The sequence below is a fragment of the Pelobates fuscus genome, chromosome 9 (genome assembly GCF_036172605.1).
Source record: "Pelobates fuscus isolate aPelFus1 chromosome 9, aPelFus1.pri, whole genome shotgun sequence".
NCBI lineage: Eukaryota > Metazoa > Chordata > Amphibia > Anura > Pelobatidae > Pelobates > Pelobates fuscus.
Genome location: NC_086325.1, coordinates 141,600,408 through 141,614,026, shown reverse-complemented (window position 1 = coordinate 141,614,026; position 13,619 = coordinate 141,600,408). Strand labels below are relative to the sequence as shown.

Below are 13,619 nucleotides of genomic sequence, written 5' to 3'. Positions count from 1 at the left end.
TCACCCTTTTTTTTCCCCCCACATTTTTTTCGTATTAAATTATCTTTCATATAAAAATTTTTGATGTAAAATGAAAGCCCCATTTCTCCTGGACAAAAGCATATGTAAGTGTGGGTGAAGTTAGTATGAAAGAGGTAAATTATGGTTGAACTAACATGTAGCTCGAATTCTAGGTTTTGTTCAGAATTACATTCTAAGATGAAGGTCCTCTTAAAGTTTATTTACTCCTCCACTCCCAGTAAAATGTATACGCAGGAGCCAGAGGTAAGTATCCATAGCGGAAACCTCATGTAAACATATTTCTAAAAATTTTTTTAAAAAACCCTGCAAATTAAAAGAAATGAGCATTGCATTTTGACCTTTAAAAGAACACTATAGCATTAGGAATAAAAACATGCACCATTTAGACACCCCCCTCCCACGTGCAATAAACAAGAGGTTTTACCTTAACCTTACGCGTCACAGAGCTAATCTCCCTGGCTGAGTTAATTAATCTTGATGATCTCAGCCAATTCAATGCTTCACTATAGGATTGCATTTGGAAGCTAATGTGCATGCAAGGCAAATCGCTGTACCAATCAGCATCTCCTCATAGATATGCACTGACTCATTGTGTAGTGACACTGAATGTTGGTCCTGCAATCTTTGCAGGACCAAACACAGGAAGTCCCTTTAGTGGCTGAGTGACATTCACTAGAGGTGATCATAGGCAGCAGTGTATAAACACTGCCTTATCTCAGAAGAGGCAAGTTTACAAAGCTGAGCGTTCAGGGACTGGCTATATGCCCACTAAATTACGAGATCTAGTGGTTCTGGTGACTATAGTGTCCCTTTAACTGAATAATTCTAAAACTATTCTTTTGATATTGTTATTTTGTCATTAAATATTGTGCAATGTATGCACACTGGCGTGAAACATTCATGTACACATTAATTTCCTTAATTACACAAAAAACATGGATACCGAGATTAGTTTTATTTTAATTTTTTCATCAAACCGTTTGATAGTCAAGGGGCAAATACTTGACAATTAATTAGAAGAACAAGTAAATGTGCACAAGCACCAAAAGCAGGCTTCCGAAGGTGAGGTTTGGCAATAAATCTATATGGCACACTATTCATGCCTGCATTGGGGGAGGCAGGCAGGCAAGTGTGTCTAAATCACAGAGCGGCAAAGTCAGGGATTACAAAGAGCTTCTGTCACGTGATATATAAGTTACATTAAATTACGGTCATTGGCCTTAACACCATCATGTTACCAGTTATTGCTGAAATGGTTAAAAAAAAGAAGTGTGCAAGCAGGTAAACTCGCATATTCCATACCTTGTGTTCCTGGGTTCTGCGATGTTTGATGAGGTCCGAACTGAAATGGATCTGACAGACATTGCACCATTTCGACTGCTTCTTCCTGTTGATACAAAACCACTGTGTATCCAGACAACTCAGAATATCGGCATCTTGTCCTGATCCCCACAGTAGAGTTAACCAGCACTTACCCGTCTATTCCTGCTGCAGTGCCTTGACCATCTTTGGCGGTGGGCATCAGGGTCACCAGGCAGGCATTGCTGAGCTGCTGGATTTCCTTCAGCTTCTGCTGGTGGCGAGCGGTTAACAGATGAGACTGGAAGGGCTAATGAAATTGCACAAACCATGTTACGTTAAGTAAATCCTGCAGGAAATACAATTTGTAAAAAAAAAAAACAACAAACCAAAAAAAAAACCTTCAACTTTTGTTCTATGATTGTTAATTAATTACCTACAACTTCACTGACAAAATTAGATAAAATACAAAAAAAATTAATTGAAAAAAAATAAAGAGCGAGCTAGATGTAGGGAAAAAGAAGGGAAGACAAACAGATGTAAGGGAAAACATAGATTACAGTAGTAATGTTATGTCTTTGGGAGCTGGAAAAAAAAAAAAAAAGAAAAAAAAAGCACATTGGTCGCTGATGCGAACGAGCAATTGGAGACTCCCAAGTTCCTAGGAAGGGTTACCACCATCTAGCAGGCTAAATTGACTATAGACGTACCCTGTGTGCATTTTTGACAGTATATCTAGTCTTCATGTGTGTCACAACCTATGAGTCTACTGTGCTTATTACCTTCACACTTACTGCTTACTTTTTCTCAGTGAGTTAATCTAGCCATAGTGCAGTACGGCTGGACTTTAATATATGACTGCCCAGCTTGGTGGTTAGCCTTTTGTTACCTCCGTAATATACGTTCTTTCAATACAACTAGACTAACTTAGTAGCGTAACTGTATAGAAAACTTCCTTGCCTAGATGTGCTTGCCTAGCCTGTTTATCTAGTTTACTTTGTTTATTATTATAAAAAACTCAGAGTTTACTTCCATGTATATGACAACTGCATTATTGACTTGTTCGTGTGCACTAACTCCAGATTTTTTTTATTCTGTATGATATTTCTCATTGCTTGAATAAAAGAATGATTGACCTAAAAATGGCCATCAAGAAGAACAACTCTTTGGGTCTATTAATAAATAATGGCATTGGACATCCTATGTTGAAATAAGAAGCACAATGTCCAAAGTGCATGGTGATCCTAGTGAGAGTCACATGAAACGAGAGGGGGAGCCGGGAGACGGTATACAGAGAGACGGAAAGACAAGAAAATGAGTGAAACGGTAAAGTTCAAAAGAACGTGATCCATCAGGGGAGAGAGGACCAGACGATGGATCAATCCCACCTCAATGAGAGGGAGCCGAGCAACGGTGAGAAAGTTTTAAAATAAGGAACTGAACATAATATAATAAAAATCATCTGTAAAATACACACAGGGATGCAAGAGTGCTAGGTGATACATAACCTATTACAACACAAGTAAAAGAACTATGTATGTCAGTACATGCAATAAAGGTTCGATGCGATGTGGCCACCTGAACATATAACCATAAAAGCTATATATCCTGCATGACAATATATAACACTACAAATGAATGCAAACAAAGGGCTAATCTTCTGTTAATTCCTGACATCAGGGACAAAAGAAAATCTTCCAGTGAAAATCTATTGCATATACAAAATATGGCCATTCAAAAGCTTCAACTAATCAGCTAACTCTTCAAGTTGTACTCGCAATCTCAGCCACATAATAAATCACTTCAAAGGAGAAATGGAATAATATGCCAGTCTATGCTGACACTATAGGGTCCACCAGCTGTCCCTCAACTCTTTGCCCAAGTAGGCAAGCTAAAAAACTGCATCCGCAAAGCATTGTTTTTCAGCTCTTCATTGCACTGTGTAAAGCAACCTGCAAGCCATTAGCATTGTGTCTGGATCCAGTACAATTTGCCCATGTGGACCTGAGATATCTGACTCTTCTCCCCACAGCAATAAGTTCCACATTATCAAATCCCACAAAGACGGTGCTTTCTGGGTTCGTTGTTATAGCTGGGGGATCTGACTTTGGTCTCCAAGCAGGGTAAATAATACATGGGTAGAACTGATCCTCAAGTTTTGGTATGAATGCCTGCATTAGAAGGTGAAGGTGGTGCCAATCTATATCGCACAGAAATTGTCTTACACAGACACTCCAGTGGCTATGGTAGGTGGGAGATTGGTGGACTATTACGGCCCCATGCAGAGGGAGAACAGGGCATGGTTTTGACCTGCAGAGTCCCTGCACGGAAGATCAGCCACTGCTCCCATTTGGTGTTACCTGGTTTTTAGTAGTGGAGCATTTGCAATTTGATTTTCAAGTATGTCTAGCAACTTCAAGAAAATAGGAATGGATTAAGGAGCCATCACATGTAGCCTCATTGTATGGGATAGACGTAGTCTACTGCAAATGGAAATGTCCCCAGACTAATAGATTTTTGTTGGTCGGAGTAACCCTTACTAACCTGGTCTCCCCCTCCCTGTAAAAACAAAAAACCAAATAGCCAAAACTCATAGTAAAGACATATAACTAATTTTTACCTGCAAACTATGGAAGTTGCTCTTGCAGATGTAGCAGCAGAACCTGGGACTGGAGGAGCCGCTGCATTTTGGTTTTAACATTGTTGTGCTTATAGTGCGACTCTCACTTCTCTGCTGGATGGTCACCTTGAGGGCACGACCTCCGCCGCCACCCTAATAAAAAGTATAACACATCCAGTTATTCAGCGTGAGGACAGAAAGGAGGAGATTTAGAGTCTATAATAGTGTTACATGGCAAATATCCCGAACTAAATAGCAAACAGAGAAAACAATATAGGCCCTCCAGTATAACAGCCGTCTCATCATTCCTGCACCTACCTCGGTGGATTTAGATTCCACGCTGCGCTCTCTTTTCCCATCTCCTTCCTCTGTGGTTCCTGTAAAAAAATAAATAAATATAAAACACGATTTAATGTCTCATTAAAGTAAAACAAAATAATAATTGTATGTACATTGTTTAAATTTTTTTTTTTTTCATTTTAAATTTTTTTTAAATTTTAAATAAGCTGCAATATTCTTTTTTTTTTTTTTAAATTCTTTATTTTGGTGTGCAATAAAGAGATAACATACAGGCTGGTAGTGCCACAACAGCATCTACGAGCTTAACAAGGTCAAACAATAATGTACAGTGTCATGGCATGAGTGACGATTGCACTTTTTTTTTAAAGAAACAGGCTTCATCATAGATAATAGATAATAGTATAACATTTGAGTTATAACCTTAGTGTTGTAAGCTCTGGTATTTGACATAAGGTAAAATAACAATTATAAATCATTGATAAGGTGTGCACATAGTTTAACATTTATAAAACAGGTTAGGTATTTGCTGGATGGTCATAATGAATTCTGTCGCTTGGTGACAGTAGTCTGAGGTTAAAAATCATAATATGCTTTGTCGCTTTTGCTTCTGACCTTTAATATAGCATCGCCTAGCTTGTGCTTAAGTGTGGGGTGTGTATCCCGAACATTAAAAGCCTCTCTGACTCATCATATCCCACAACGCGCAGGCAGTTAGTTCGCATTTCAGTGTATCAGTCGATGGTTGAATCACGTCAATGAGGTGGTCTAATTGTGCATGTTCAAATGCTACCTTTGGTATAGTAATTAAACTCACTGTGCTTCCACCAAACAGCAGCAATCCAGAGACAGGCTGGTTAAGTTCACCGGATGCATACTCGTGTTTACGTCGTGGCCTATAGGCGAGCTTGTGAATGGGGTACGATTGAGACAAGCTTAACCTGATACTTAACTATGGTGTGCGGTTTGTATAAGCTGGGGTATATGGTGTTATCGTAGGGGGACCAATCGTGCGGTGAGGCACTGGAAGAAGTGGCAGTTTTATACATTTATGGCTGTCGCTTATGACTCATGTATTCGCCCTGGGGTCGGTTGGCGTCGTGTGTCCTGTGGTTATATACACTACATAAGGGGCTTACATTGCTTCTGCTGGGGGACGCCGTGTCCTATAGTGATTGGCTTTTGGCGCTTGAGTCTCTGACATGGAGGGTAACGGGATGGCCGTTTAGTCAAGGCTTCCCCTCATATCTGTCCCCGTGTCTTACGTGTGTGAGTACCTTCTGTCAGTCGTGTACTCTGTGTCCTCTGTCTAGCATCAGGTCGTGGCCTGTCAGTTAGCCTGCCGCTAGGTCGGTGGGAGCCCCTGTGTTTCAGACTATAAGTTGTGGCCCCAATGTCTATGCTACCCTCTGAGTGCATCTCTGAGCGTCACAGGACATAGGGTTGCCCGCCATGCGGTGCCAGCTACTCATGCTATTAAACAAAAACATGCCAGTGTATGAAGCAAGAAAAAAAAAAAAAAAATCACGGTATTAGTAAAGAAACTATTAACATTAAGTCCATACGAGACAAACAGTGGTTACCAATGGGGAAAGGCTTAAGAAGAGCCTCTCCGTTATACATGTCCTGCGATATAACCTTGAAGGCACAATGTGAGAGTAAAACCTTTCCGATGGCAATGAGGTCGGTGTGAGTGCATGTAGCTTTCTGCTGCCATCAGACCCCTGGAGAGGGGTAGGTAGCTGATTCTGTCTCTCCCCCTCAGTGCGGTGAGGGATGTTGCTGGCGTGGTTTACCCCTTTTTGTCTCTGCTCTGGAGCCGTTGTCTTGCTCTTCTTCCCCGCCTGACGCGTCCTTGGGCCTTTTATTGCCCTGGGTCAGAAGTGATGCCTTCAGTTGTTGTAAGTCCCTCAGGAATCTTGTGGGGTCTTCCTCCGGTGATAGCGACAATACAGTGTCTTTGTAGGGTACGACCAGTGTACCTGTTGCTCCCCAACGGTAGCGGATACCGCTATCTCTTAACTGGCTTGTGATTGGGATAAGTTTACGTCTTTCCATCAGGGTTGTGAAGGGGAGGTCGTCGAAAACTCTGATACTGTAGTTATCCACAGCGGTGGTAGGCGATTTTCGGGAGTGGGCCATGAGCGCTGCCTTGACAGAAACGTCCCTAGTGATGGCAATGATGTCTCTAGAGGCGTCTGCTGGGGCTGTTGGGGCCTTTCTGATCCTGAAAGCTGCAGTTATCGGCCGTGCCTCTCCCACTCGCCTGGCTCCCATTAACTCTGCAATTTTATTTGCGTACTCTAGTAGTGCTTCGGGGCCTACCTCTTCAGGGGCTCCCCTGATGCGCACATTTCTCTTCCGATGGCGCGTTTCGATCGCTGTGACAGTGCGGGATAGGCTCTGGAGTTGTTGTGACAGGGCCTCCATCCTTGTTGTGGTCTCTGTAAGTACCGAGTCTCTGTTAGTTTCTCGTGTTTCTACGGCCCCCAGGCGCGTGGTGATGTTTGCCACCTCTGCTTGTACCCCAGCGAGGTCTGATTTCCAAACCTCCCGCAGGTCCAGTAGTAGTCTTTTGATGTCGCCTTTCGTAGAGGGCGAATCATCGGAGTCGGAGTCCCCTTGTCTGTACACTGCGGTTGTAGGCTGCTCGGTTTGGGGGTCTTCGTCTTCGCTGGACGCATCCGACTCACTGGCGCTGCTAGGCCTGTCCGGCGCCATCTTTGGCTGCGGAGGGTGCTGCGACCTGTCAAAGGATCGCCTGATGTCGGGTTGGTGAGAGCCCTCTGTGCAGGCGAGCTTCTTACTTCTTCGCCCCATCTCTCTGTGGGGTGTTCAGCTCTATTTGTTCCTCGATTTGGAGGGCTTTGTACCGTAATTTTGTGGCTTTTCAGCTAGTTTTGTGCGTTTTGAGCAGGAGCTCCACACAGACACGTCTTGCTCGCTCCGTTGCTTGGCCACGCCCCCAAGCTGCAATATTCTTATATGAAAGCAATTCTTAAAAAAAAAGAAAGAAATATACGTCTGTATTGCTAACACTATAGTGTTCCTTTAAATCATTAGTTGATTTAAATATCCAGGTGTTAACCAATCAATGGGGAGAAAGTTCTTAGTATCTCATTCAGCTATATTACGTGCTAGATAGTTTACATCAAGCATGTCAAACTTGTGGCCCATAATATCTTTGCGGCCTGGCAAACATAGAAACATAGAATGTGACAGCAGATAAGAACCATTCGGCCTATCTAGTCTGCCCAATTTTCTAAATACTTTCATTAGTCCCTGGCATTATCTTATAGTTAGGATAGCCTTGTGCATATCACACGCATGCTTAAACTCCTTCACTGTGTTAACCTCTACCACTTCAGCTGGAAGGCTATTCCATGCATCCACTACCCTCTCAGTAAAGTAAAACTTCCTGATATTATTTTTAAACCTTTGTCCCTCTAATTTAAGACTATGTACTCTTATTGTGGCAGTTTCCTCTTTTAAATATAGTCTCCTCCTTTAGTGTGTTGATTCTCTTTATGTTAAGGCAGAGTAGGCACCTGCTCTCCCCAAATTGCAGGTGCCTACTCTGCTAAAATGTACCCGTCCGGGAGGAAAGGACGCGGCAGTGGGGAAGTTCTGTCTGTACTGCTCCTCGCGCCTCTGTAGTGATGCCGGGTGCCGGAATATGATGTAATTCCGGCCCGCCATCACTAAACTGTGCGCGTGAGGGAGCAGTAAGGGAGACCTCCAGATAGAAGATTCCCACACCAGCTCCCAGTGGTAGGGAGCAATAAAAATGATTTCTAAGTATGTGCAAAAATGTGTCAGTGTGAGTGAGTGTGTGTTAGCCATTGTTGCAATGGTCGTGGCTGGACAGTGGAGGACCTGGAGATGCACGGAGGCATGCGACGCCATGCCACATTCAGACGTGACGTCAACGTGCTCCACCTTCACAGGGTTTCAAGAAGTAGCGAGAGGATCCGCTTTGGCACAGGGTGTGGACGGCGCCATTGGCGGTATACCTGAGGCTGGACTCCGGAGTCGCATACTGGCAGCGGCAATGTGAGAGGAGTCTTCTTGTTGGCTAATATTGTTTAGTTTTTTTAAATAGGTGCTGGGGTTTAGTAGAGGGGGGACTGGGGTTTAGTAGAGGGGGGACTGGGGTTTAGTAGAGGGGGGGGGGTGACTGGGGATTAGTAGAGGGGGGGTGACTGGGGATTAGTAGAGGGGGGGTGACTGGGGATTAGTAGAGGGGGGGTAACTGGGGATTAGTAGAGGGGGGCTGGGGATTAGTAGAGGGGGGAGACTGGGGATTAGTAGAGGGGGGCTGGGGATTAGTAGAGTAGGGTGCTTTTTTTTTTATATACTGTACTTTTCAAAATAAACCTATGTTTCTATGAAAATTTCAGTTTTTTTTCTTTGCAGCCTACATAAACTTAAACCCGGTTTATTTGCCCCGTGCTAGCCTTTACATTTTGACATGTTTGGTTTACATTATCTACATCTAAGGTAGCTTTACAAAATTTTTTTTACCTCCAGCTGGGAATGCAGCCTCCTCCACATCATTCGCTGAGCTGCTAACAAAAAATAAATATAAAAATAACGACAATCAGTACGAGATCAGAAAGTTACATTCTTTGACAGAAGGAAAAAAAAAGACCGACACAAATGATTGAAGCCCTGTCTATAAAGTAAGACATGGAGACAGTCACCAAAAATGGTAATCAAAACAATCTTTATATCCACATACGGCAATACTGTTTTACAAAACATATTCATATTACACAGTATTTTAAGTTGCTGGTGTCTATTTGAGAAAGTCATAGGGTGAGATTTATAAAAATAAAATAAAAAAAGAGATGCTACTTAGGGCTATATAGGTGCTAAAAATGTGCAATCACCGTGGAAACCAATAGAATGTTTCTAAATGTTTGCACCCCAAACAGCACCTTGATAAATATGCCCCAAATTCTCTTAAATCAAAATTAGTAATTGAAAATAAAGTAAAGATTCTTTATTGGTGGACTACAGGGGTGCCTTGGTATATGTGCTATGTGTTCATGGACATTATTTTCAGACAAGGCAAAGAAATTAAGTCAAAAAGGGCTACAAGTCCACGTGTAATATATGCTAAGCTCATGCAAACTTATAGGGATAGCCAAAATAAAAACATGGCTGATCTTTCAACTGGTTTTAATTAAACATTTTAAATTCGCTTTGAATTCCTGACATTTCACGCTTTACTGAATAACTGTTCCCTTTGCTTTACTTTGATTATTGATGGTATTCTATGAGCACGGTGTGTTCTATCTATTTGGAAATAAACTAAAATCTTTGACTGAAATGTACGCTATATGTAAATAGGGTCTGTGTGATGAAGAGGTGTTCAATTAATTAAGTCGGTATTAAGTTGTAATTAAATCATTTTCCCTGTAATTGTTAGCATGGAATTCCCAATTATCCAAGTATTCCTCTTTGAGTCCTAAATTCAACTGTCTTGAGCAGTATGTTTGTTAATGAGCAGTATGTATGAGCTCCACAGCAATAGGACTCCTGCGTTGGTTTTTCCAATCTGAGTTAATTTGCAAAAATACAAAGGCAAAAATAGCTGATTAAGAAACATTCAGCAACTCCGCAATATTCGCCACAATTTTTGTGGCGACTATTTTTTATTTTTTTTGGCCTCAGTTTTGCCATTTGGATTTAAATCTGCAAAAGATTACGTTTAGTGAATGATCTCGATCATGTGCAATGTCTACAAGCGTATCACAGAGCACCACAACAATAAAAATAAAATAAAAAAATCACAATAATCTGCGGTGTCTACAAGTGTATCAGAATGCCAGAGCAATAAAACTCACATTGGGGTGTGTATGATTATCACAGCTCACTCTAGCAATATATTTTAACTGCAGTAAATAGATATATTTCGAAATGGGCCAATGGACTATGTCACAGATGCCTGTCAAGGTTCTGAAACACCTAAGCCCAGGCTTCCCCAGTAAGATGTAAGTGTTCTCGCTTGAGAGGTGTGGATAATGAAAGAAACATTCAGATATATAGTGAATGATGCAACATACAGAAAACAGAAGAGACAATAACATGCAGACTATATGTAATTAGAGAGAGTTTGGACATCACACAACAAGAGGGAGACACGGTGACGCAGAAATAAATGCAGCTCTATCTGATTGCTTAAGAGTTACCTCCTTGCTTTCTTGGCTGAGGGCTCAAGGGGGTCGATAATGCTGCATTCAGTTAGATTTTCGGAGTCTGCAATGACAAGTTTGAGAAAGCCACAGGGTACAAAGCCAAAATGGGGAGAAGAGGAGGGGAGGGGAGAGCAACCAGCATAAATAGCGGAAAAGTGTCAGTCAAGGACATGTTTATCTTCAACCAGTTACTGGATAGTTCTTACTTTGACCCTGTTAACTGCCGCATGGGAGAGTAATGCAATTCTTTGCAAGCGAATTAATGGCCCTGTAAAATAACATACTTCATCTTTCTGAATGACATTTGATTTTTGTTTAACCCCTTAAGGACCAAACTTCTGGACTAAAAGGGAATCATGACATGTCACACATCTCATGTGTCCTTAAGGGGTTAAAGAACAATGGTCAGGTTTGGGAGTACTTTTTTTGAAACCGGCATCTAAAAATAGCTATTGCTTGTGTTATTAAAAATCACCTGTAACTTATGTTGACCTTTATTCATGCTACGTTTTCTTTCTAATGTATATTAAAGGGACATTATAGGCACCAAAACAACCTTAGGTTAATGAAGCATTTTGGGTGTATAGATCACGCCTCTGCACTCTTACTGCTCAATTCTCTGCTATTTAGGAGTTAAATCCCTTTTGTTTCTGTCCGAGCTGCCCTGGCCACACCTCCCCTTCCTAAACACTTCCCAGAAAGAGAGATCTAATGTTTAGACTTCATTTATTGCACAGTCTGTTTAGAATGTTTTATCTCCTGCTATTTTAATAGCCTTCTAGACCCTGCAGTAGCCTCCTCTGTGGTTAAAAGTTAAATTTACACAGCGGGAGATAATAACTTCTAAAGCAAGTTAACATTTGATTGAAAACAAAAGCATTTTTCATGCAGGTTAGATCAGTCATAGCCAGGAGACTGAGTGACCGCCACTTAAGGGTGCTACTAGTCAGCAATTTATATAACTGCGTTTTCTCTGAAATTAAGCTGGAGTTATTCTGGTGACTAGTGTCCAGTTAACTCCTAAAAGGCAAAGAAGTGAGCAGTTTGACTGCAGGGACATGATCTATACACTAAAACTGGTTCAATAACCTAGAATTGCTTTGGTGCCTATAGTGTCCCTTTAATTATATTCCAGTTCAGTTCGGTTTATGAGCCAAGAGGCACATTACATTGGTGATTTCCCCCTCACCCCCTTTTAAATCTATGTAGTACTTTTCAGAAAATGACGGATAAATCTCCCCAATAATTTCTTTATCTTTCTTTATATGCTGACTGACCGGTGGAAATGCTGTTTTGTTTATTAAGTGACAGAAGGAAGGACACACCTTGTATAAATTATTGACCGGGATCAAAGATCAGTTCCAGGATAGAGGTAAATATAATAAATTCCTTTCCTGGTGTTTGGAATCAAAGCTATTTAAAATTCCTACCCGGTTTCTGTTATAACAGATTATGCCAGCTTTCAGTCCAATTCTTTGGGCATCCCTTGTTGAGTTCACCATTTCCTACTGTCATCTATCATTTTTTTTTTTTTTTAATAATCCAAATTTTCACTATACTTGCTACTGTGAAAATAAAGGAACACTATAGTTTTAGGAATACAAAACCTCCCTCTGCACTGGTTCTGTCTCCTCCTTCTCTGACGTCATGGTGAGTGCTGCCGATTAGGGCTTCCCCGTAGGAAAGCATTGAATCAATGCTTTCCTATGGGGGATAAGACGACACTAGACATCCTCATGCAGAGCAGAGATAAACTCTATGAAGCACCAGTAGGCGCATCGAGTGGCTGCCTGGAAGACGGACACTAGAGCTGGAGTTAAAAATGCAAAGTAATTATTTACAATACAGGTTTAAAGGGACAGGGACACTGAACTCAGACAACTTCAATGAGATAAAGTGTTCTGGGTGCCCATAATGTCCCTTTAAAATCAGCATTTTTGGATTTGTGGTTATATTCTTTATTTCACAATTTTCATACCTTGAGTCTTGCAACCTACTAAAAAACATTTACTGACACAATTTCACTGTACTAGGGGATTATGGGAAAAGTCGCATTTCCATAAAATGCCTTGACTGTGCCTTTTTCCTTGAGATATCTATGTAGTTCTATAAATGGATCCAAGTATAAATAAAAAAAAAATAACAGTACAAGCAACAACTACTTTCATGTGCTGGATATACTCTTGCGTAAAGTGTAACGGTTCCTTCTTCAATGTGAAATTTCATTTTGGGAGATAAAGAGGCATGAAGCAGGGGAATAGAGGTTCAACATACATTAAGGAATTTAGCAAAAAGTACAGGATGAAAGCTGCAAGACAATAATTCATGCCGTGAAGCCGCAGAGAGAGTTTGGGTTGAAAAAAAAATATGCTTTTCAGAAAGAGAGGTGTATACATGGAAAGTCATCACGGAAGAGTTGGTGGAGAATATATTTAAGGGATACTAGAAATTAACAAATCCATACTGGATAAATAACTAGCACAATGTTCAAATACGGATGATCAGCAAGGTGAAAACTAATTGAGACATAATTATAAATTACTTTTGTGTTCTTGGAATTAGTGATTAATCTACTGTCCACAAGAATATAAGATCTACCATGCCTTAAAAAAAAGACTTAAGTATAAATATTTTTCAATGTGAAAAACATGTCCTCTTGCCTTTTCCGTAAAAAAACACTCCAAGCGTCGCACTGTGGAGGTTATGGTGCCAGGCATGACCCAGGTCCCCCTTACTCCCACATTTAAGTAGTCAAACAGTTTTCTAACAGTCTACCTTCTTACCTGGGGTCCACCGGGTGATGCTCCCTGCATCCTCAAAGCCGGAACTGAGAGCTGGATGCAAGGTGCTTGTAGTGTTCTTTTAAAGTTTTAACTCCAGCATAAACTCCGCAAGATCAAATTTAAAACTATATTTTTGGCGAAGAAATATGTCCTGTACTTTATTAACATCACACAATATTTTTCTCAGGTGTGGAAAATCTGACACATTTTTTCATAAAAAATGTGCAGTACTGTCACATGCCATAGAAATGTCTTTCCATGTCTTGAAATGTTTGCCCTAGCTGTTGTGGCAAGGCAAACCTGATTGTCATATCTATGCACAAATAAAATAAAGAATTAAGAATAATAAAAAAAAAAAAAAAAACATGGTGACAGGACTTATTGGCCTGCATCATC

At 41.0% G+C, this 13,619-nt stretch overlaps 2 protein-coding genes across 4 annotated transcripts in view; one reads left to right on the top strand and one right to left on the bottom strand.

Annotated features, from left to right (window-relative positions):
- ZER1 (zyg-11 related cell cycle regulator) overlaps nt 1–13,619 on the top strand; it is a 491,045-nt gene that overhangs the window by 417,144 nt on the left and 60,282 nt on the right. The window lies entirely within an intron of this gene.
- Nucleotides 1–13,619, bottom strand: part of CIZ1 (CDKN1A interacting zinc finger protein 1) — a 37,805-nt gene that overhangs the window by 7,569 nt on the left and 16,617 nt on the right. For 2 of the 3 annotated variants that reach the window (XM_063432601.1, XM_063432603.1), the window contains exons 6-11: nt 10,435–10,501; nt 8,762–8,805; nt 4,259–4,317; nt 3,941–4,093; nt 1,497–1,630; nt 1,324–1,408 (exon numbers count right to left, since the gene is read on the bottom strand). In XM_063432601.1, coding sequence (XP_063288671.1) covers nt 1,324–1,408; nt 1,497–1,630; nt 3,941–4,093; nt 4,259–4,317; nt 8,762–8,805; nt 10,435–10,501 — 542 coding nt within the window. The remainder of the gene's footprint in view (nt 1–1,323; nt 1,409–1,496; nt 1,631–3,940; nt 4,094–4,258; nt 4,318–8,761; nt 8,806–10,434; nt 10,502–13,619) is intronic. The other variant, XM_063432602.1, reaches the window with a different exon arrangement.